This window comes from Narcine bancroftii, chromosome 6 (assembly GCF_036971445.1).
Source record: "Narcine bancroftii isolate sNarBan1 chromosome 6, sNarBan1.hap1, whole genome shotgun sequence".
NCBI lineage: Eukaryota > Metazoa > Chordata > Chondrichthyes > Torpediniformes > Narcinidae > Narcine > Narcine bancroftii.
The window spans coordinates 41,068,560-41,093,703 of NC_091474.1; the positions used below are offsets into that span (position 1 = coordinate 41,068,560).

Below are 25,144 nucleotides of genomic sequence, written 5' to 3' on the forward strand. Positions count from 1 at the left end.
AAACGCACCTAAATTTATATCAAGATTGTATTTGGTACTCCAAGCTGAAAGCCCAAAACAAGAGTTATACAGATCAAAGGAAAGATGGAAGTCAGACCTGGGCATTACAATGGACGAAAGATGTTGGTCAGACTGGTGCAAGGACAGTGTAACAACTGGAGAGTCTGCAGAGGGATATAGTTAAGCTGGATGAGTGGGCAAAGGTCTGGCAGATGGAGTACAATGTTAGTAAGTGTGAGGTTATCCACTTTGGCAAGAAAAATAAAAGAGCTGAATATTATTTAAAGGGTGAAAAACTACAGCATGGTGTTGTGCAGAGGGACTTGGGAGTGCTTGTGCATGAATCGCAAAAAGTTAGGTTGCAGGTGCAGCAGGTTATTAAGAAGACAAATGGAATGTTGGCCTTCATCGCTAGAGGAATTGAATTCAGGAGTAGGGAGGTAATGTTGCAACTGTACAAGGTACTGGTGAGACCACACCTGGAGTACTGTGTCCAGTTCTGGTCTCCATATTTGAGGAAGGATATACTGGCTTTGGAGACGGTCCAGAGGAGGTTTACTAGATTGATCCCTGGGATGAAGGGATTGACTTATGATGAAAGATTAAATCGTCTAGGATTGTATTTGCTCGAGTTCAGAAGAATGAGAGAAGATCTTATAGAAACATATAGGATTATGAAGGGTATGGATAGGATTTATGAAGGGTATGGATAGGATAGATGTAGGAAGGTTTTTTGAGCTGGCCGGGGAAACTAAAACCAGAGGACATAGACTCAAGATTCAGGGGAGTAGATTTAGGACAGAGATGAGGAAAAATAGTTTTTCCCAGAGAGTAGTGAATGTTTGGAATTCTCTAACCAGGGAAGTGGTTGAGGCTGCCTCATTAAACATATTTAAAATTCGGTTAGATAAATTTTTACATGATAGAGGAATTAGGGGATATGGGGAGAAGGCAGGTAGGTGGAGTTAGGTCATAAATTAGATCAGCCATGATCGTATTGAATGGCAGAGCAGGCTTGATGGGCCATTTTTGGCCTACTCCTGTTCCTACTTCCTATGTTCCAATGTTCCTAACTCGAGATACAGATTGGTTCAGTACAATGTTTTGCACCAACTCTACATCACACAACAAAAAATCCACCAAGCAAGACCAGAGATGCTAGAAACATGCTTCAGATGTGGAGTCGAGCAAGGAACATTTCTTCATGCAACCTGGTCCTGTGTAAAGGTAGCCCCATTCTGGCAGGATTTGGCCAACCTACTAACCAAAATAACGACCCAACGTCCTGCCGGACCCAACGTTGTATCTACTAGGGAACTTCATGACGTGGGCTAAAAATTAACCAAATTCCAAATTGAATTCATATTTATATCTTTGGCTATAGCAAAATAAAATGCATCGTCATAACCTGACAGTCCGACTCCCCTCTTCTCATCAGCAAATGGACTACCTCTAGAAAAAAAAATCATGTACAATTTTAGGAACTGACACAGCACCTTCAAGGAATATGGCAGCCATATCTGGAATACACGGGAGCACAACTGTAGTCACTCCCCAACAAAAAAGGTTTATAGAGAGTCAATAACAGATGGATTAAGAAAAGTGGCTACACAAGGGGATGGCCCCACAGTCTCCATGGACACACACCGGAAGTGCCGACACCATACCCAGCCTCTTGTTTTTTTCTTTTCTTTCTCCTTCCTTTCTTCCTTTATGTCTTTTCTACCTTTCCCTTTCTCCTGGGGTGGGATGGGGGGAACGGGGAAGAAGAGGCATCATATATAAGTAAACTACTAGATACATTAACATGATCTGTAACAACCAATGACGTGCTCTCCTGTTTAATAATGAAAAATCAAAATAAAATATTTTTTAAAAAAAGACTTGCACCACCAAGTTCAGGAACAACAGCTACCCCCTCCACCGTCAGACACCTCAACAACAAATTCAATCAGAGACTCATTTAAATCCTCTTTATTGATTTTCTTTTTTATTCTCAATGTATTGCACAGTTTGTTTACAATTGTTATCTGTTTACAGTTGTTTATCTGTTCACGCTGTGTACAGTTTTGTTTTGCACTACCAATTAGTGGTAATTCTGCTATGCCTGCAGGAAAAAGGAATCTCAGGGTTGTATGTGATGTCATGTATATTCTCTGACAATAAATCTAAAATCTGATCTGATAAAGAATAAAGACAATAAACTTCTCACTCGGTTTATGCCATGTGTGGGAATGAATTAAGGTCAAAATGAACCTGATGGTGACCTTTTATAAACTATCGTAATATAAAAAAGTGTGGTTTGCTTCTGTAATAAGTTCCTGGTTAATAAAGTCTTCCAGATTGATGTTTCACATTCATTTGCTGTTTTCAAATGAGAAATTGTAGTCCAGCAAATGCCATGCTTTCATTCTACCTTTATCTTTAGATTAAATATTCCTAAAGAAGTTTTGATTCCTCTCACCAAAAAAGACATGAGCAAGTTGACCAATTTACAGAAGAGACCCTACACTGACTGCCAGCCTCTCTGGAAGAAAGAGGTACAAGAATCTCATAATCAGTGTATTCCATTCACAGAACTATAGAACCATAGAACATTACAGCACAGCAACAGGCTTCTTCGGCCCTTCTAGTCTGTGCTGAACCATTTTTATTGCTTAGTCCTACTGACCTGCACCCTGTCTATAGCCCTTCATACCTCTCCCATCCATGACCTGTCCTCTTAAATGTTAAAATTGAGGCTGCATGCACCACTTCACTCATTCCACACCCCCACCACACTCTGTGTGAAGAGGATTCCCCTCATGTTCCCCCTAAACTTTTCCTCTTTCACTCTTAACTCATGTTCTCTGATTTGTATCTCACCTACTCACTGTGGAAAAAGCCTCTCTACATTTACTCTTTCTATCCCCCCTCATAAGTTTAAATACCTCCATCAAATCTCCCCTCATTCTTCTACACTCCAGGGATTAAAGTCCTAAACTGTTTAACCTTTCCCTGCAACTCAGTCTTTGGAGTCTGGGCAACCTCTTAGTAAATCTTCTCTGCACTCTTTCTATCTTACTGATATCTTTCCTGTAGTTCGGTGACCAAAACTGCACACAATACTCCAAATTTGGCCTCACCATTGTCTTATAAAATTTTACCAAAACATCCCAGCTCCTGTACTCAATACTTTGATTTATGAAGGCCAATATGCCAAAATCTCTCTTTACAACCCTATCCACTTGTGATGCCACTTTCAGGGAATCATGTATCTGTATTCCCAGATCCCTCTATCCTACTGCACTCCTCAGTGCCCGACCATTTACCGTGAATGTCCTTTCTTAATTTGTCCTTCCAAAATCCAACATTGCACACTTGTTTGCATTAAATTCCATCTGACATTTTTCAGCCCATCTTTCCATCTGGCCCAGATCATTCTGCAAGCTTTGAAAACCGCCTTCACTGTCCACAACACCTCCATTCTTAGTGTCATCTGCAAACTTACTAATCCATTTTACCATATTTGCATCCAGATCATTGATATAGAAGACAAACAGCAATGGTTCCAGCACTGATCCCTGAAGCACACCACTAGTCACAGGCTTCCACTACTACTCTCTGGCTTCTCCTGTTCAGCTATTGTTGAAACCATTTCACTACTTCACCATGAATACCTAGCATCTGAACCTTCCTGAGTAACTTCCCTTGTGGGACCTTGTCAAAGTCCTTATTAAAATCCATTTAGACAACATCCACAGTCCTTTATTAACTTTCCTGGTAACCTACTAAAAAAAACTCTATAAGATTGGTTAAACACGGCCTACCATGCAAAAAGCCATGTGGACTATCCCTAATTAGTCCATGCCTATCCAAATACCTGTATATCTAATCTCTTAGAACACCTTCCTATAATTTACCTACTACTAATGTCAGGCTCACTGGCCTATAATTTCCAGGACTACTTTTGGAACCCTTTTTAAACAATTGAACAACATGAATCACCCGCCAATCCTTTGACACCACATCCATGGCTAAGGACATTTTAAATATTTCTGCCAGAGCCCCTGCAATTTCTGCATAGACTCCCTCAAGGTCCGAGGGAATATCTTGTCAGGCCCTGGGAATTTATCCAGCCTTATTTGCTTTAAGACAGCAAGCACTTCCTCCTCTTTAATCTGTATCCAGTGATAAATTGCTATTCTGCACCCATCCTAAAATTAATTAAGAATGTCGACCTTGGATTGATAACTACCATATTTACCTGTGTAAAAGTCAGCACTGTAAAAGTTGGCCCACCCCCAATGTTTTCCCCCAAATCTTGTATTTCCCATATATCGTGTAAAAGGCAACCCCCTCCCCAATTATCTAGCTCCATCCACCCACCCATCAGAGCTCCTGATGCCTTGACCATGGACTCTCACCCAAGCCCCAGCTGCTTGCCCATCAGAGTTCCTCGAACAGGGACTTACCACCCAGTCCTGGCCGCCCATCAGAACTCCCGACACCTTGAGCGATGCAGGTACTTACTGCGGTTTAAAGTATCCATATAATGGTCAAACCCATCCATCTAACATTAAAACGGTCTTAAAAATTTGACCTCTGCATGTGTACTGTATATACGGTATATCATATACATTCTGTAGAATAAATCTGTAAGAGACTTGCGCATAAAATGCTTCACTTCTTACAATATTGCGTGTACTGTATTAGAATGAGCAGTCTATTAAAGCATACTTCTGTAAAAGTAGAAAAGACGAACAATGTGCAGGTATGCTTACAAAACTATAAAAAAAGAGGAACACAATGGCCTTTCAGACCAAACTTTTATTCGAACTAGAAAAGTACAGCAATGTTTTGATAATTGTCATTCAAAATGTGGAACTGCTGTTCCAAATAAAATTATAATTCAAATTTGGAAAAGAAATTGGGAAAATTAGCCCAACACCTGACACATCTTACCCTCTCCTCCCACCACAGGTCCCAATACCCCGTTGACTCCCACTAATTGCCCCCTTGACCTACTCTTGTGACCACAGGAAATGCACCACTTGCGCCCACTCCTCCTCTCTCACCACCATTCAAGGCCCCAAACAGTCCTTCCAGGAGAAGCAAAGCTTCACTTGTGAATCTGCAGGAGTTATCTACTGCATCCAGTGCTCTCATTGTGGCCTCCTCTATATTAGAAATACTGGATGCAGTCTGAGAGATCACATCATTGAACACCTTCGTTCTGTCTGCTGTAATAGCGGACATCTCCTACTGTCAACCCATTTCAATTCCCCGGCATTGCCAGACTGAGACCACCTGTAAACTGGAGGAACGACACCTCATATTCCATCTGGACACATACTAACCAGAAGGCATTAACTTCTCACCCCACTTCTCCACTCCATCTCTCTCTTTCCCCATCCCTCTGTCTCATCCAGCTCTGCATTCACATTTATCACTCCCCCCCCCCCCCACCAATCAATTCTCATCTTTTCCCTCCTATCCATGCTCACCTATATGGCCTTTTGGCTGTTGGGCTGTGCCTCCTACCTTTTTATTCCAATACCTTCCTCCTTTTTGCTCATTCCTTGATGAAGGACTCGGTCCCAAAACATTGGACCTGTTGAGTTATCCAGTGCTTTTATGTATTAACTAAAAAAAAAATTAAGGCTAGTTTTCTCCTCTCTTGGTTTTCATTCATCTGCTATTCAAGTCAAGTTTATTGTCATCTGATTGTACAAGTACAACCCGATGAAAGAGCCTTCTCTAGTCCTGAGTGCAAAACACACAAACATACAACCTGACATACAGACAAACAATAAATATGCAGGACTTCCGCCAGAGAGAGTGGCTTTGATGAACAAGTCTTTTCTATCCTTTCTGAGCAGCACGGTCAGCAATAATGTCACTCTTGGTCTTTACCCTATCATAATCATCCCCTTTGTTCTCATGAGCTTTCCTTTTCTTCTGCAACTTAAAAAAGTGTGGGGTTTTTTAATTTCCTTTCTCTTAAATCTGATGAAAATTAATTGAACTAAAACACAACTGTTTCTGCCTCTCTGGATGCTGTCTAACCTGCTAGATATTCCGTCAATTGTCTGATTTTATTTCAAATTTTCAGCATCTGCATTTTTTTGGTTTTCCATGCATATGTTTACATTTGAACCTACATATTATAAAGAGTTAACTTTGTCCTGTGTGCCAAGGCCAAATTTGGCACAATTTTTAAATTAGAAACAGTATCACTCATCTATGTTTTCATTTTGAACAACTTAGATATCAGATAAAAAAAATAAGGTAGCCGTGGTTCTCGTTAATTTCAGTAAATGAATACAGATAAGGTCCTGCTTATAAGGCCTGCTCCCAAACTACATAAAACTTCATTTATGGCATTATTGAATTTGACCTTTTTTAATACATTTTTTTTAAATTTTTTATGATTAATGTTGCATTAATGGCATAACAGTAATTGTTCACCACTTTACCGAGTCAATATAGTATCTACAATACAATAATATAAAAAATACAGCTTTGGGCAGGTCTCAAATTGTAAAAATGACCAAGACAAGTTTGTAATGCTTAAGTGATAACAGCCATTACCCTTCATCAAAGATAAATCCCCCATTTAATTAAATTCAAAGACCACAGAATTAGCAGTATGATGTGCAGACCAGTGATTACCCTAGATAGATTATGTTCAAGAGCAAAGAAAATGCAGATCACAGGCTTGAAGCCAAAAAAGTTATCTGCTCAGGTAAATAATTTTAATCCAAATGCCAAGGAAAAAGTAATGACTTCCCATTGTTGTGCTCTCAACAACCCAATCTCCCACCATTTCAATTGCTCCACCTGACCATTAAGTCTGATCACCGTCACAATTGTTTGCTTTTCAAAACTAATCAGAAATTAGGACGTTCAACATTTACTGACTTAGGACAGAATTTAGATGGAGGGATAAGTAGTCGCCTATCATATCCCACCAGGACTATTTATCATTCTAAGCATCATCTCTCTGGAGTTATTTTAAGAAAGAATGACCATACCTGTAGAGGCAAGAATTCCATTTTCTTTAAAGTTGTATCCAAATAAATGTTGATGTGGTGATGTTAAATATACAGAATTTAATTCAAGCAGAACAGCATTGTTTTGAATTGATGCCAACCTCAGGCAGCGAACTCTCTCTTTATTTAGATGTCATTACTTTCTGCTAATATTTTCAATTAACCTACAATTATAGAGATCGCTGCTGCATATTCACTGGAATCTATCCTTTTTTTTTCCAGATGGAAATAATGAAGACATACAAAGTGAAGGCTGAGATACAGGCTCTAGCGTCCATTAGTTCCAACTACCTCACAAGGGTTTACTTGCCAAACAAACTCCAGTTTGGTGGGTGGATCTAAATTTGTAGGAACAGGTTTGAGTTGGTATTCCTCTAACTGTTGATGGCAATTGGGCTGATTTTCTAGTGTTGTTGATTATTATTGGTTTAATTTCCCAGCAGCTGGTTATTTTGGTTGCATTGGTGTTTCAACTGGACATATTTATTCCATTGAGTTTTGGCTTATTGGACATTAGTTGTGTTCATGCTTAACAATGGAACCAAGTTATTGCTCTGGTTATTGACTATTATTGATTAATTTACTACTTTTCAATTTTTAGTTAAGCTAATATTGGCACATTTGATTGCCCTAATTAGATGTCTTTTTTTAATGTTAGAATTAAAGGTTGATGCACTCAAACTTGTCATATCCTTTATTAAAGTAATCTTTAATAATGTATGTTAAACTTTATTAGCTCGCTTTCATTGTTTCTCTAATACATATGGGACAGGTGTGTGGGGCTTATTTTGAGTGGTGTGCATGTGGGTTGGCATAGTGAGTGGCCTGCAGATGGAGTGGATGGGTGAGTGAGTGGTTTGAAGGTCAGTGGTCTGGCAGGGAGTGAGGGGTCTGCGTGCGGGTGGGCGGGGGAGTGAGGGGTCTGCGTGCGGGTGGGCGGGGGAGTGAGGGGTCTGCGTGCGGGTGGGCGGGGGAGTGAGGGGTCTGCGTGCGGGTGGGCGGGGGAGTGAGGGGTCTGCGTGCGGGTGGGCGGGGGAGTGAGGGGTCTGCGTGCGGGTGGGCGGGGGAGTGAGGGGTCTGCGTGCGGGTGGGCGGGGGAGTGAGGGGTCTGCGTGCGGGTGGGCGGGGGAGTGAGGGGTCTGCGTGCGGGTGGGCGGGGGAGTGAGGGGTCTGCGTGCGGGTGGGCGGGGGAGTGAGGGGTCTGCGTGCGGGTGGGCGGGGGAGTGAGGGGTCTGCGTGCGGGTGGGCGGGGGAGTGAGGGGTCTGCGTGCGGGTGGGCGGGGGAGTGAGGGGTCTGCGTGCGGGTGGGCGGGGGAGTGAGGGGTCTGCGTGCGGGTGGGCGGGGGAGTGAGGGGTCTGCGTGCGGGTGGGCGGGGGAGTGAGGGGTCTGCGTGCGGGTGGGCGGGGGAGTGAGGGGTCTGCGTGCGGGTGGGCGGGGGAGTGAGGGGTCTGCGTGCGGGTGGGCGGGGGAGTGAGGGGTCTGCGTGCGGGTGGGCGGGGGAGTGAGGGGTCTGCGTGCGGGTGGGCGGGGGAGTGAGGGGTCTGCGTGCGGGTGGGCGGGGGAGTGAGGGGTCTGCGTGCGGGTGGGCGGGGGAGTGAGGGGTCTGCGTGCGGGTGGGCGGGGGAGTGAGGGGTCTGCGTGCGGGTGGGCGGGGGAGTGAGGGGTCTGCGTGCGGGTGGGCGGGGGAGTGAGGGGTCTGCGTGCGGGTGGGCGGGGGAGTGAGGGGTCTGCAGGCGGGTGGAGTGGGGGTCTGAGTGCGTGCGGGTGGGTGGGAGGGAGCGTGAGGGGGTCTGCGTGCGGGCGGGACGTATTTGAGAGATCTGTATGTGAGGTGGGGGCTGTGTGTGGGATGGTCAATTAGTAAACCGGGCGACTTTTACCAACTCCGCTGCTGTATTGACTACCCTGCTAATGATTTGCTGAGGAATGAAGAGTCCGCAAACCATTCACTGCTGACTCTCCGGAAGCTCATTCTTGCGAATAACCACGTGGATATAAAGCCGCCCATCAGCCCGAGAATTCCAGGTTCGCAGCGCCGCTTCGTTTTGAATTCGGAAGCATATTTGCGTTTTGCGCGGCCGCTGGCGGCTCCCGTACCGCAGGACCTGTGTGTGGACGGACGGGGATACGGTGCCAAGGCCGGGGAGCCCCGTGAGCCGAGGGCCCGGGGAGCGAGAACGGGAGCCCCGTGAGCCGAGGGCCCGGGGAGCGAGAACGGGAGCCCCGTGAGCCGAGGGCCCGGGGAGCGAGAACGGGAGCCCCGTGAGCCGAGGGCCCGGGGAGCGAGAACGGGAGCCCCGTGAGCCGAGGGCCCGGGGAGCGAGAACGGGAGCCCCGTGAGCCGAGGGCCCGGGGAGCGAGAACGGGAGCCCCGTGAGCCGAGGGGCCGGGGAGCGAGAACGGGAGCCCCGTGAGCCGAGGGCCCGGGGAGCGAGAACGGGAGCCCCGTGAGCCGAGGGCCCGGGGAGCGAGAACGGGAGCCCCGTGAGCCGAGGGCCCGGGGAGCGAGAACGGGAGCCCCGTGAGCCGAGGGGCCGGGGAGCGAGAACGGGAGCCCCGTGAGCCGAGGGGCCGGGGAGCGTGGTGAGCCACTGTGCGTGGCGTACATCAGGTCGGCAGTGGGGGCTCGCGTCCCGGGCGGGAATGTGCTGAGGTTGGGAGCTTCTCGAGGTCGTGGAGCAGTGATTTGATTTATTCTCTACCCCCCCCCCCAGTCCTCCTCAGGCTCTCAGTGTGCTTTCCTCCACCCCAAACCCTTGCCCCAGTGTTTTCTTTCCCTGCCCGCATTCTTCAAGCTCTTAACTGGAATGTTCCTCCGTAATCCTCATCTAATTTTTGTCACCTCCCTAACTCCTAAATTCTTCCTCTCCCTCACCCAACCCGACCTCTCCTACCTTTTGGCTGAGTTGTCAACCCATGCTACAGGTTCCCTCCGAGATGTCTCCAACTACTATTATCTCGCTTTGTGTTCTATCCCGGTGTAAAAAATATAACCTGCATGATCCACACTCAGCCAGTCTAGTTATATGAGCCCTAGGAATAAATCACAAATGGGAACAAGTAGTGCATTTTTTTAAAAATCAATTGACATTGTAAATACACCGTTTTTAAAATAAATGTATCACTTTCTCATATGTTTGCTACATTGTTAATTTGATTGATTAGTTATCATTTGAAAGTTTTTGGTTTTGTAAGGCAGAATACTTAATACAAATACACGCCTTTCAGATCAATAGATGGGTGTTAGTTTTCTATAAAGTTCAGAAAAATAGTGACATTTGTTTAATTGCTTGACTTCCAGTCCTAAAAAGAGTGGCCTCTCTAATTTCACCAGGCAATAGTATGGGAGTAGCACAGATGCATAATTTGCAGAGTAAAATCCAAGCAGATCTTTAATTTCAGAGGGTGGGAAGCACTGATCTCTCCTTCAGAGCAACTCCTGTTTGTAAATGCATTTTATGGTATGCTGCAGCAATCATTGTCTGATATCCAGTGTAATTGTTCACAGAGTCCAAAATGAGCCTGTTTGGAACAACTGGAGGGTTTGGAACAGGGGGTATGTTTGGAGGGACAGCTACAGACAACCACAATCCCATGAAGGTAAGAATATCATAAGGAATGAAAGCTAAAATGTCAAAAGTAGACATGAAGTCATCAGTTCTTTTTGAAAGGACATTCTCATTTTCAAATGCTGCCTGGTTTGCTTATTATTTCCAGTATTTCTCCAAAGTATTTCCAGGGTGTTTCATTTTTCATATCTTTGAAAGCAAGTATAAGCAGCTTATGAAAAACTGATAAGGTAAAAACTTTTTTATTTAGCTGCTATTTTCTGATCCATATGTTGAATCTCCCTGCAGTTTTTCTCTCACCCTTGCCCTAAATTTTCATCTTTTTCTAGATTTTTCTCATGAGATCACAGCACACCTTCCCTGAGTTCACTTTTCTGTGCCACCAACTTCCTGTTCTATAAGTCCTAATCACATCAAAGTGCAGACTTCTCTAGATTTCTATCCTGGCAGGTTGATATGAATTCTTCTTTTGGTTCATTTCTTCCCATCTTCAAATTGTTCCTTTTTTTTAATGTGTATATTCTTGACCTTACTATCCTTCCACATTATTTATTGTCCTGTACTAAACCTACAAGCCTCTTAATTGTTTCAAAGAAGTGCTTATTTCCCTTCATTTTGATTTTTAGCCCTCAAAGTTCTGACGTGACCCATTACAACGTAAAAATAATGATATCTTTCTCTCTGACCAGAATAAACCATCCTTCTCAACTTGATTCCATCCATGATTGATTGCTCCTTTCCATTCCAATGGATCTCTTCCATCATCCACACGGGACTACATTTACTTAATTTTGTTCTTATTAGTCAGATTTTCCTGCAATGGTTCCTCTCCCACTCTTACAAAGACCTCCCAAGGATTTATCATTGGCATCTCAGAATTGGCATTGGCATCATAGAACCATAGAACATTATAGCACAGAAACAGACCCCTTCAGCACTTCTCGTCTGTGCTGAACCATTTTTCTTTTGCTGGGCAATAGCCTAGTAAATCTTCTCTGCACTCTTTCTATCATATTGATATCTTTCCTGAGTTAGGTGACCAAAATTGTACACAATACTCCAAATTTGGCCTTGTCAATGTCTTGTACAACTTTACCATAACATCCCAGTTCCTATATTCAATACTTTGATTTATGAAGGCCAATATGCCAAGTGATCTCTCTAACCCTATCCACCTGTGACACCACTTTCCGGGAATTATCTATCTGTATTCCCAGATCCTTCTTCTAGCTCTCTCCTCAGAACCCTACCATTTACCGTGTATGCCCTTTCTTGGTTTGTCCTTCCAAAATGCAACACCTCATACTTGTCTGCACTAAATTCCATCTGCTATTTTTTAGCCCAATTTTCCAGCTGCAAGCTTTGAAAATCATATTTGCTGTCAACACCTCCAATCTTCATGTCATCTGCAAATTTGTAGATCCAGATCATTGATATAGATGACAGACAACAGTGATCCTAATACTAATTCCTGAGGCACACCACTGGTCACAGGCCTCCAATCTGAGAAGCCAGTCATCCACTACTATACACTTCTCCCGTATAGCTAATGTCAAATCCAGTTTACATCCTCACCGTGAATACCAACCATCTAAACTTTCTGGACTACACCCACGTGGTACTAAAGTCCACATAGACAATATGTACAGTCTTTCCTTCATCAATTTCCTGGTCGTCTCGAAAAATGAAGTTTGGTTAAACACGACCTACCATGCACTATCTGTAATCAGTCCCTGGCTAGCTAAATACTTGTATATCCAATCTTTCCAGTACACTTTCCAGTAATTTACCTATACTGATATCAAGCTCAGTGGCCTATAATTTCCAGGGGTTACTTTTGGAGCCTCTTTTTTAAACAACGGAACATCATGAGCTACCCTCCGGCACCACCACTGTGGTTAATAACATTTTAAATTATTCTGCTTGAGCCCCTACAAATTCTACATTGGCCTCCCTCAAGGTCTGAGGGATTATTTTCTCAGTCCCTGGGGATATATCTACCCTTATTTGCTTTAAGAGCATTTGCCTTTAGTTAAAACGTCAGGTTCATGTGTTGACATTTGGTTTGGTCTGAATTTGCCTCAGCACCACTGTTGCTTAAACTTTACTCTTGCCTTTGTAATCTCAAGTCATGACAATTGTATTCCTGGCTGGCCTCCCACCTTCTAACTTCACAAACTTTCCTTTTTTTCCAAATCTCTTGAGATCAACGCCTCTCAGCCATAGACCTGTCACTTTACATTGGCTCTCACTCCAGTCGCGCATCAGTGAATCTCCCCGTGCCCTCCATGCAGAGTCGTCTAACCCTCTGAGATCTCCACTGTCCTTCATCTCAGACTCGTAGTGCATTTATAATTTACTGTTACCAGCATCAGTGTATTGCTCGCATCTCAAGTGCAGAAACGGATTGAGAAGATGACAATTGGATACTAGTTTCATTCCCCTCAGTTACATTGTATTTATGAACAGGTGGCTGGGTGTTGAGTTGGGGAATGCAATGGCTGATTTTAGTTTGGTAAAATACCTAGGAAGATGAGCATAAAGGTTCCCCATTGTTGCAAGAAAAATGTAAAATCGGGAAGGGATCTGACGAATGAGGTCTGGGTAAAGGCTGAGGATAAGCAAGTGGGCAGCTCGGTTAGCGCAATGCTATTACAGCGCCAGTGATCGGGACTGGGGTTCATCCCATGCTCTCTGTAAGGAGTTTGTACATTCTCCCCAAGTCTGTGTGGGTTTTTCCTGGAACCTCTAGTTTCCTCCCGCTGTTCAAAACGTTTTGGACGTTGTAGGTCATTTAGGTGTAATTGGGTGTCACGGGCACATGGGCCAAAAGTTAAAATTAAAATTTTATTGTCATGTCATTTAGTTGAAGTGGGGGAATGAAAGAACATGCAGGTTCCAATGAAGATGTTATTGCAGGAAAAAAAGGCACTTGAGTTCGAGATCAAGAATTACTTATGATAACTTTGGCTATGTTTAATGACACTATCTGAATTGTCACACCCTGATTTAACCAGGTTGTGTTTGCAGGATATTGAAGTCGCATCCCCTCCCGATGACAGCATCAGCTGTCTGGAGTTTAGTCCCCCTACTTTACCAGGAAACTTCCTGATTGCTGGATCTTGGGCCAATGATGTGAGTACAAAATCTGCTGGTAATGTCTTTCTTAACTATCTATTTCACTGAGACTCCACATGTTTGTGCCCTAGCTATGTGCTGTATTCTGATGGTTTTTCTTTGTAACTACAGTTGGTTGGTAAAGGAGAAACAGATGGTGGTTTTTGTTCAGCACAGGATAACTTCTCTTTCAGATGTTTGTTTCTTTACACTGTCCTAATGCCACCTTTTTGCCTTGCACCATCATCTATTTTGTCATTTGATCTTGCCCACACCATTAGGAAAGACCTTTTTCCCTGGCTATGTGCCCAGTCAAAACTTCTGAATGTCTAACTTCAGGTCATTCCTTTCTACGAATACAGGCTGACTTGAAAATTTTAAATATTTTTGGTTTGTCTCATTTTGGATTTCCAGCATTGCCACAATTTTATTCATGTCCATACAAATCTAGTTCTGCTAGAGGGAGCTTATGAATAAAAATATGGCAGTCTTGAGAACATAGGACCGGACCACTGGCACCTGAAGAAAAATATGGTTTTGGCCATGGCAAATGTTTACTGGTTGTCTTGTCATTTAATCTAAGCAAGAGAACAAAGTCAAAATATTCAAATACGTCATTGGGAGTAACTTTTTAACGTCATGGTTGCACTTGTCAAGCCCAAGATGGGATAGAGAGATATGGACCTGAGGTGGTGTTTAGCTGTGGGTTAATTAAATGTAGGGAATATTTCGAGGCTTAGTGACTTCAACATGTTTCTTTTTCCTACATAGGTTTATGTTAGTTATACATTCCCTTTGGATGATGCATGACCTGCTGAGTTTGTCCAGCACTTTTGTGTATTAATATACATTTCTAGTTATGCTTTATCTTTCTATGCTATTTTGTTTCTTAAATGAATGTTGTGATAGCTAAGCAGTTGGTGCAACACTATTACAGCAACATGGACCTGGGTCTGAATCTGCTGCTGTCTGTCTGTAAGGAGTTTATACATTCTTCCCATGTCCATGTCGGTTTCCTGTCACTTTCCAAAGACGTACGAGGTTAGTAGGTTATTTGGCCGTATGGGTGTAATTGGGCAGTTCAGGCTCGTGGGCTGATGGAAGGGCCTGTATTGTAATACTTTTCTAAATTTAAAGGTGGCAAATTTTGCATAATTATCAGCAAAATTGAATTTGCTAGAGGAACTTGGTGGCTGAACAGCATCCATGGGAGGAAAAAGAATGGTCAGATAATCTTTTGGTCCAGATTCCAGCACATGCCTAATCATCTAGTATAAGTTAGCCCCATCAATTTAACTTGTTTTGCATACTTCAACTAAACAAATAGTCATGTCAGATCTCCCAAAAATAAACATGTAAAGGTGTAACAGCAGAGAGCCTTCAGCCAATTACAGAGGGATCAATCAAGGGCGGAATTGTCTTAACAACAACAGGGACAGGTGCCACCTGCAGCCTGTTGAATGGAGGGCACTGCCATATGTCTCACCCTATACCCTGATTTAGATTCCCTTTCTCTCACAAATGATAGTGTTACAGGCTAATCCAGTATTGATTGGGAAATTAATCTGCATAATTCCATCAGTCTGCCATTGGGGTCAATGTGATATCCTACTGACCAAATAAGTTTTGTTACTGACTGATGTATGGCAGGAACTGTATTCTGTGGATCTCTGTGTTTTCTTTTGCAATCAGTAGCTCAGCATGTTTCTAGGCTGCTTCGCAAAGACTGTGAACATTCAATTTGCCGCTGATCCTCTGGTCTCTGGTTGAACTGACGCAAAGTTGATTGTGCAGATTTGTCTATTCAATGACTGCTTTTCGGAACAACTTTCCTAATCTCAGTGTCTGCTTTTAGTTGACTTCATTAACTGCTCACCCCATACAAAAATGCCCTTCTGACACAGTTTTCCAATTACCTATACTTTTGTGTTCTTGCTGTTCTGCACCAGCCTAGCCAGTGGTTCTCAACCTTTTTTCCCCCCTTAAGTAATCTCTTTCTCACCACAGAGCACCTATGGCATTGGATTTCTGTGGTGAGTAATGGATTACAAAGTGATATGTGAGTGGGGGGAAAAAAGGTTGAGAACCATTGTCTTAAGTTAATGGAGCATCATAATTGTTGCCATTTGAGCAGTTTTATTGATCTGTTTTTCTTGTTGAAGGTGCGTTGCTGGGAGATTCAGGATAATGGACAAACTGTTCCAAAGGCCCAGCAGATGCACACAGGTCCAGTGTTGGATGTCTGTTGGAGTGATGTAGGTCAACTTAATAACTTTTTATTATTAAATCCTTTTGTACTACAGTGTTGAACTCAAATTCCAGTTCAGAAAATTAAGAAATGTGTAAAACACTTTTCTCTTCCACCTCCTAAGAGTTAGTTGGTGTTTTAGAGAAAGTGGGAGAAAATCCTAATAGAGTGAAGGCAGATAAAGGTTCTTTACAGTCACTGTAAATAGGGTGGATGACAGACTTAAGTTCGAGTGGGATAACTCACACCCTAGTTTTTAAGTAGCGATTGTTGTGGTCTTGACCCATTCATATCATCTGTTGTCAGGCCCACTTTGTAGGTGTGCAATTTCCTGTTAACTCTGCCCTGCCATGTGCTCTGAGATGCAGTGAAAAAAATAGCTCTGTGTGCTACCCATTCATCACAAAAAAAATTCACCACACTCTTGTGCCATTTTGGAATTTAAAATTCACAGAAAGCCACATGGTAAAAACAAAGTTATGAGATTAATCCTGACAATTGTCGATTGCTTTCACTGCTTCTACTCTGTCTTTTCAAAATGTGCCTTTTAATGCTCTGTGTCTTCATGTGACAAGACTTTCCTGTTGCACTCTCAAATCCCCAGTTATTGAACTCCTGCATGCCTCAGAGTGGAGACCAGCAAAAGCCTGGCACCATCAGTTATATTGTCAGCAGAAGGAACCAACAAAAAGGCGTGGTACCTTTGCATCCTTCCCACTTATAATTTCTGGTCATTATCAATGAATATCTTTCCAGTATTGAAGGGAGTGCATCCTTGTGGAAGTATCCTCTGTGTATCATCCAAGGGAATGAAAAGAGTGATGGGTTGATGTATGTGGTGCATGTTACATTAAGCTCAGATTTTTTTTGTTCTCCAATGAGCTTATGGCTGAGTGGCTCTTGGGATCAGTAGGGTTTTCCCCTCCTCCTGATGATAGCCCCTGAACTCTGCAGAGGTTCAGCATCTTTCCTCCTTCATCATTAGCCTTCCTTTCAAGTATTTGTAAGTTTGTTTCCTGATGATTGAATAGTGTTCATTTTCATGAGCTGTACTTTCCAAGTAATGAGACCATCTCTGTCCTTGTGCAGCAAAACAAGCAATCTTCAAGCTTGGATTTATAATCAAAGTTCAAGTTCAAATGTAATGTCAGAGTACATACATGATATAACCATATAACCATTTACGGAGCGGAAACAGGCCATGTTGGCCTTTCGAGTCCGCACCGGTTCACTCTCCTACAATCCTGAGGTTCCTTTTTCCTGGGGACAAGGCAGAATTTCAACTTATCAGTAAATATAAACTACTCAAGAAGGATACGTATGCAAAAGAGAAAAATGTTATCAAAGAAAATTAACCAACTGTGCAATACAGAAAAAATATAAATATTCAGTAATAAATAATGTGCAAAGTCAGAATCCTTAAATGAGTCTCTGATTGAGATTGTTGTTGAGGAGTCTGATAGTGGAGGGGTAGCAACTGTTGCTGAACCTGGTGGTATGAATCTTGTTGCACCTACACCTTCCAGATGGCAGCAGCAAGAACCTGGGTGGTGAGGTCCTTGATGATTGCTGCTGCTCTTTGACAGCAGTGTTACACGTAGATTTTCCAAATGATGGGTAGAGTTTTACTTGTACTGGATTGTGTCCACTCTGTTTTCCTGGGCTTTCTTCTCTGAGGTATTGGTGCTCCTATACCGGGTCTTGATGCAACAGGTCAACACGCTTTCCAGTACACATCTATAGAAGTTTGACAAGATTTCTGATGTCATATTGGACCTCTGCAAACTCCTGAAGAAGTAGAGGCACTGACACGCTATCGTCACAATAATATTTTTATGTGATTTTAATAAAGGTCTTCTGAGATAGTGACTCCCAGGAATTTAAATTTGCTCACCCTCTCCGCCTCTGATTTCCCCCAATGATACCGGTAGCACTACGTCGAGCACTGGTGCTCCTCATGGCTGTGTGCTCTGCCTACTGACCCACGACTGCATCGACAGATCCAGCTTCAACAGTGTCATTAAGTTTGCAGATGACACAACAGTCGTTGGCCTCATCAGCAACAACGATGAATCGTACTACAGAGAAGTGGTGGAAAGTCGTGAAATGGTGCAAGAGTAACAATCTGAGTCTCAATGTGAAAAACACAGATGACCATGGACTTCAGGAGGATCAGGAACAACCACCCTCCACTACACATCAACAACTCTGTAGTAGAGAGAGTGGAAAACATCAAGTTTCTTGGAGTTCACTTAACTAGTGATCTATCATGAACATTCAACATCTCCTCACTTGTCAGGAAGGCACAACAGCGACTGCACTTCCTGAGAAGACTGAAGTGGGCAAAGCTACTGGCCACCATCACGTCAACCTTCTACAGATCTATCGAGAGCGTCCTACATAGGAAGTAGGAACAGGAGTAGGCCAAAAATGGCCCATCGAGCCTGCTCCGCCATTCAATACAATCATGCCTGATCTAATTTATAACCTAACTCCACCTACCTGCCTTCTCCCCATATCCCCTAATTCCTCTATCATGTAAAAATTTATCTATCCTAGCTGGCTGCATCACAGAGTGGTACAGTTGCTGCAGAGAAATGGGTTGGAGGTCAATCCACAGGGCCATAAGAGTGGCAGAGAGGATCACTGTAGCTCCCTTCCCTCAATCAACATGATCTACTGAGTTCATTGTCTGAAGAGGGCTTGCAAAATCATTGAGGACCCCTTCCACCCTGCACACAGCACCTTTCATCTGCTCCTGTCAGGGAAGAGATACAGGAGGATCAGAGCCAGCGCCACCAGGCCAATGAACAGCTTTTCCCCTCCCATGGCCATGAGAATGCTGAACAACCAAAGGAACTTCTCACACTAACTATCCGAGACTCTTGCATTCATGAAATGATATTTATTTATTTGTATGGATGAAATACTTGTCCTACATATGTATTGTTTGTCTGTACTCCTGTTATGTCTGTTTTTGCACCAAGGACTGAAGAATGCTGTTTGGTTGGGTTGTACTTGTACAATCAGGTGACAATAAACCTGATTTGATCACTGGATCGTACCCCTCTGGTCTTCCCTTTGTGAAGTCTACAATTATCCCCTTGGTTTTTATGACATTGAGTGAGGTTGTCCTTAGTACACCATTCAGCAAAGTTTTCAATCTCCATCCCATATGTTGACTAATTTATACAGCCCACTACTGTGCTATTGTCAGCAAATTTGTAGATGGTGGTGTTATCATATCAAGCCACTCGTCATGGGTGTAAAGTGAGTAGAGCAGGGGGCTAAGTACACAGCCCTGCGGTCCTCCAGTGCAAATGCACTTTGTGGAGATGTTCTTGCCAACCCGCACTGATTAGGGTCTGGATGTAGGGAAGTCCATGATCCAATTACACAGTTGGGTATTGAGGTTTTGGAATTTGCTGATTAGTTTTGAGGGGATGATGGTTTTGAATGCCGAACTGTAGATGATGAAGAGTATCTTTGCTGTCCAGGTGTTCCAGGATTTTGTGGAGAAATGGTGAGATGGTATCTGCCATAGACCTGTTTGTGCGATAGGCAAATTGGGATGGATTCCATTTACACAACAATGCTGGAATGGATCCATGTCGCCACTCAGACAGATTTAATATGCTTCAACATCAGCCTTTCAAAATACTTCATCACTGTTGATGTGAGTGCTGCTGATCAGTAGTCATTTAGGTGCTTTACCACTCTCTTCTTGGGCACCGGTACAATTTGTGCTTTTTGCAACAGATGTGTAGCACGCACTGTCAGAGTGAGATGCTGAAGATATCGATGAATACATTAGCCAGTTGGTCAGCACAGGTTTTCAGTCCTGAGCCAGATGGTCTGTCCAGACTGGATGCTGTCCATGGATTTACTATCCTGAAGGCAGTCCACATGTCATCTTTGGACACTGACAATAGAAGATCATCAGGGGACATGGGGATATGCAGTTCTCTCTTGTTCTGGTGGTCACGTCGGACTTAAAAGACATTGAACTCATCTGAGAGTAAAGCTTTGCTGCCTCTTAGTGTACCAGATTTGGTTTTGTAGCAGGTTATGTCATTTAGGCCCTGCAACAGCTGTTGGGTATCCTTCATTGTTTCCATTCTTGTCCGGAATCTTCTCTTGGCATGGGAGATGGCTTTCCGTAGGTCGTACCTGTGCCTTGTGTAGTGTTCTGGATCTCCATGCTACCATAAATGCCTGTGATCTGCCTCTCAGCAGTTTCTAGATTTCATTATTCTTCCAGGGTTTCTGGTTGGGGAAAACCCTGAATGATTTGGTGGGGATACGCTCGTCCACAGCTGTTTGATAATGTCCATAATTGATGAACACCATTCTCATTAAACCTGCCAAGTATTGAGCGTCTCCAGCAGGAATCAGCAAATGTATTAGTTTCAACTGGCAAAGGAATAATACAGTGAGCTTAATAAGGTTCTAGTTTGGATCAGTCAAAGGTGGACAGCTAAAACAGAACATGAATGTCTGGAGACTTTCAGAGAATGTGATTAATGTAGACATGTTGGATGAAAAAGCAAATCTAGAACCATTGAAATTAAAATGAAATGCAGTTACAATAAGTCTGATTCATGATGTAATTGAGAACCAGTCTGAGTATGGAAGATACAGGGAACTGAGAAACGAAGAAAGGGCTACTGTGTAATGTATGAGAAAATTTTAAACTAGGTTACTGGATGGAAAATAAAATCTTATAGAAAAATATTGAAACCAAAAGGATAATCAAAGAGCTGCTCAATGCAGGATCATAAAAGGTTCGTTTTAGAGGCAAGATATCACCAGAGAACTCTGACTTCTTCACAGTTGTCTTAAAGAAAGTGAGATGTCATCAGTGAAATAAAAGAAAATGAGATCAGGAGAATGTGAATAAATAGGAAGTAATTTAAAAGTTCACAGGGATCAAACATTGAAAATTAACTTCAATTTGGACAGCTTCCTCTTGTCGAGTAATGGTAGAAACTATATTATACTGGGAGTTGTATCAAAGGCCTGGAGAATTGCAAATCTTTCCCCTTAAAATCTCACCATACATTTTGCATTTTCTTTAAACCTGTGATTGCAGTGACTGAGCATGAAAACAATACTTGGAGATGTAAAAGAAACATTTGGCAAGCATTTTGTCAGCTCAGTGAGGTAGTGAACAGTTTGTCAGCAGCGTACAGAGAAACATGTTGGGGACTGCAATGAGGGACACGATACTTTCAATGATGGATATACTAGCCATAATTTCAAAGATAAACATGAAAATGTACAAGGTACAAGTTAGGAGTTTTTTTTAATGTGGTTTGATATGCTGGATGATTAACAGTTACAAATTGAGAAGCCCAACCCCATCGAGTCTACAGGATCGGTACTATATGTAATATCAACATGGACTACTGCAGCACTTCCCAGACCTACAACCACCTCCACCTCAAGGATATCAAATGCAAAAGAGCATTATCAACTTCTTCTCAAAGCTCACCATCATCTTGACTTGGTTCTCTTGAAGCTACTGGGTCATTGGGCATGCCTTCACTAAACTAAGAAGGCATCCACTTCCACCGTTTCAAATCCAATCCTTCCACTCATAATAAAAATATTTTAAAAATTGAAAAGCTATCTGTAAGCCAAATGAGGATTAGATTAGCAATAGGCATTTTATTTAAATAGGGTTTATGAAATAAATTTAATATACATTATAAGAGGTGTGTGTTTGATGCTGGCAAGGATGGGAATTATTGGCTTTCCTGGTTTCTTTGTAGATGGTGAATCGTTTTGATGGTGCGGGGTTGGGTTGTCTCCAGATACTCTTATCAAGCAACCATTTAGAGAGATGTGGGCCAAACACAAGTAAATGGACTAACTTGGGTAGATAGCTTGGTCAGCTGAAAGGCCTGTTTCTGTGCTATAAAACTCTGTCTGCAGCAGAGGTGATATTGTCATGCACCTTTTGCTACTGCATGTAAAGGGGCACTCACAATGTGAGTGATGTACTATGTTGCAAATATTTTCATTACAGTGTGCTGTGTTTAAAAACTTTTTACATCCCTCTTTTTTTAAACTCTAATACGTCCTTCCTTTTAAGGATGGCAGCAAAGTGGTCACAGCATCATGTGATAAAACAGCGAAGATGTGGGACCTCAATAGCAACCAGGCAATACAAATTGCACAAGTAAGTGAGAAATAAGGTGTTCAGCACCAGCACAAATGAATTATATTCCGAGCCAGATCCTTGGGAAGCAGAATGAATCGTGTGTTCCTTTTTTAAATTTGTAAATCCAAAAGTTCCATTATTAAAATTGTATTGTGTTATGAGTTAGGCTATCATCTGTGTGACTGCAGCATGCTATCATGCCACGTTTATCAGGACAGAATGGGGAAGAAAAAAATGGTGCAGAAAAAGGGATTAATCCCACAAAGGAAAATCTCTTCACACCATTTTTTTGTATTCTTCTGGAAGCAAAGAATTCTTATGCTGGAGTGACACAGCTAGAGGATGTTTCCAAGGATTTCTAAGCTTTTGCACGATATTCAAAAGTATGTCAAAGAAGTATATGTATATTTGAGCAAAAGTAAATTTAACTTGCAACAAGAATTCCAACTTCATTGTTTGAGAAACAACCATTGATAGTGGTTTTGCAGTGAATTGAACAGAATGATACCTGGCTGTCGGTTAAATTAAGAATGTTTTGTAACTGCACTGCTGGTTTTACCTTGAGTTCAGAGGGGTAAAATGTTAAAACACAAAGTTTGTTAGTGTTAGAAATAAATGAGGCTGTAACTATTCAAAAATGAATTGAGAAAATACTAGTCACTCAAATATGTTACAAACTAAATCAGCAACAATGGTTTTTTCCAAAAAGAATTTTTATCATTAATTATTAACAACACTTCTCACTTAACTCTTACTAATCTGCTCTGTGTAAAACCAAAGCCATTGCAGTTAAGCTTGATTCTGAAGATGATTTTGAAGTTCAGTTTCAGAAAGCTTTTGTGTTGAAATTCAGTCTTTACTGCTGTTCAAGAGCAATTATGGAGTAAATGTGAGGCATCAGGAGTTCTTTAAATTGTTGCTCAAAATCAATAATGAAGTATTTTGAAACATCAAGTCATTAGACCTCTTTAAAACTCAAATTTCTTTTGTAGAGTTACTTTCAGAGCAATGTTTCTTCATACAAACAATTTTCTCTCTCTTGCATGGAGATTTTGGAATCTGTGTTCCACAAGAAAAAATTTGTCCTCTTTTTTCCAAAGAGATGGTGAAGTGGCCATTTTTTCCAGGATGATTTTACAAACCCAGACAAGGGCTACATGCAGTGGCCATATGAAAATGGACCCAGTAGAATCAGTCCTCTTTTCAGTGAAGTGGCTAAATTCTTCAAAACTACTTTTCCAATATTCCTCCTTTTCATAAGGAGAACATAAGCATCCTTTTATTACTACATTTCAATCCTGTCTTTCTTACAGGATGGCCAAGCCCTTTCAATCCTGTGTTACCTGTAGGATTCCCAGGCATAGCCTTCTGGTCACAAAATGCCTCTGGTTCCAGTAATATGTTTCTCAAAAATCTGATCACATGACATCATTTCTGTTTTTTTTCATTTCTCCAAAACCATGAATCATGGCAGGTGGCCTTTTGAAGTTGCTTCCAAAGTTAATTCGCATCTATATACTAAAAGCATCTCTGTCCACTAGTTTGAGTGGATCTGACTCTGGGTAGTTTGTTAATCATTGAATTAAAAGTCCTGCTTGTTTGAATAACTGTTAGCAGAATGCTGTGTATACACACAAATGCTTTTAAGCAAACACCCATTGTTCTTGAATTTCAATTAAGAAGCCACTTCAGCTTTATGGCTGTTTTTTCTAGATGCTCAAATCGGAAAATGGCTTGCCATCTGCTATCTCAAATAATTGTATCCAAACCCACAAAAACTAACCTTACTAAGTATATATTTTATAACTAAAGATTTTAACTTCTGTTACAAATGGCAATGAAAAAAACTACACCTGCATCCTCTACCACAAAAAAATTGTTATGTCTGCTGGGAAATTTAAAATGTTGATCAATAATTTTGTTCTATAGTTGTATTGATGAATCTGGGGGGAATAAGTAAAAACATGAATGTGATTATAGATCAATCATGATTAATGAAGTTAGGGAAAAGAATCGGTGAGCTGAATGGTCTCCATCTTCCATGTGCAGACACCGTAAGATCCTCAGCACCTTTTTTTATAACTTTATTTAAAGATTTTATCACAGGAATAAAAAGAAAAATTACATTTAAAGAAAAAATATAAAATAAAATAATATAATTACAATACAACATTAATAACCTAACTTAATTCAACCTAACCCCCCCCCCACATATACAAGAACTAAAAAAAATCTATATTAAAAAAACCCCACCCTTCCCCTTTCCCAAAATAGTGAAGAATTAGTAAAATTAATGATATATATTAAAAAAGCACACACAAAGAAAAAAAAATATGACCAATAAAAATAATTTAAAAAATTTATTAAATCTAAAATATCACATCTAGGAACATACTTAAATCAAACTTAATTGCATATACTTAACAAATGGAGTCCACTTCAACTTATAAAAAGACATCTTATCTTGAATTGAAAAAGATATCCTTTCCATAATTAAACAAGACTTCATCTCTAAATACCACCTATCCAAAGTTAGTATATTTCTATCTTTCCAAGTAGATGCTATACATTTATTGGCCACTGCTAAAGCTATAAAGATAAAAGAAATCTGATAATCATTTAATCCTAAATCAATTAATGATTGCATATTCCCTAATAAAAATATATCACCACGAAAACAACAATCTGACTTACTAAGACCAAATTTTTTAAATTTTTCTGGTGTTAGATATAATTGATGTATAAAATTATAATTAATCATCGCTAATCTAGCATTAATCAATTTCCAAATGCTATTTTGACAAATTTCCATCCAGGCTTCTTCAGCTATTGTAGAACCTAAATCTTTTTCCCATTTCAACTTATCTTTATCCCAATCTTTCTTACTTTCAATTTCTTGTAAAATACAATACAAATCAGATATATACCCCTTTTCTGGTATTGAAAATACATATTTCTCAAAACTAGTTTCAGGCAATAAAGTCATTTGACGACCACATATCTGTTTTA

At 41.6% G+C, this 25,144-nt stretch overlaps 3 protein-coding genes across 12 annotated transcripts in view; 2 read left to right on the forward strand and 1 right to left on the reverse strand.

Moving 5' to 3' along the window:
- spo11 (SPO11 initiator of meiotic double stranded breaks) overlaps window positions 1-7,710 on the forward strand; it is a 45,916-nt gene extending 38,206 nt beyond the window's left edge. For all 3 annotated transcript variants that reach the window (XM_069884753.1, XM_069884752.1, XM_069884750.1), the window contains 2 exons: window positions 2,429-2,540; window positions 7,257-7,710. In XM_069884753.1, coding sequence (XP_069740854.1) covers window positions 2,429-2,540; window positions 7,257-7,376 — 232 coding nt within the window. In that variant the 3' untranslated portion in view covers window positions 7,377-7,710. The remainder of the gene's footprint in view (window positions 1-2,428; window positions 2,541-7,256) is intronic.
- A 188-nt stretch (window positions 7,711-7,898) lies between these two features.
- On the reverse strand, window positions 7,899-9,643 carry LOC138737293 (uncharacterized). The gene is made up of 2 exons (XM_069888046.1): window positions 8,993-9,643; window positions 7,899-8,873 (listed from the first exon to the last, which is right to left on the reverse strand). Exons 1-2 carry the CDS (start codon window positions 9,641-9,643, stop codon window positions 7,899-7,901), a joined length of 1,626 nt encoding a protein of 541 aa, XP_069744147.1.
- Window positions 8,959-25,144, forward strand: part of rae1 (ribonucleic acid export 1) — a 33,701-nt gene continuing 17,515 nt past the window's right edge. Inside the window, exons 1-5 of one of the 8 annotated variants that reach the window (XM_069884760.1) lie at window positions 8,959-9,060; window positions 10,544-10,635; window positions 13,635-13,739; window positions 15,884-15,976; window positions 22,067-22,153. In XM_069884760.1, coding sequence (XP_069740861.1) covers window positions 10,552-10,635; window positions 13,635-13,739; window positions 15,884-15,976; window positions 22,067-22,153 — 369 coding nt within the window. In that variant the 5' untranslated portion in view covers window positions 8,959-9,060; window positions 10,544-10,551. Of the gene's footprint in view, window positions 9,061-9,084; window positions 9,647-10,543; window positions 10,636-13,634; window positions 13,740-15,883; window positions 15,977-22,066; window positions 22,154-25,144 lie in introns of those variants that run through there. The other 7 variants (XM_069884759.1, XM_069884754.1, XM_069884755.1 and 4 more) reach the window with 7 other exon arrangements.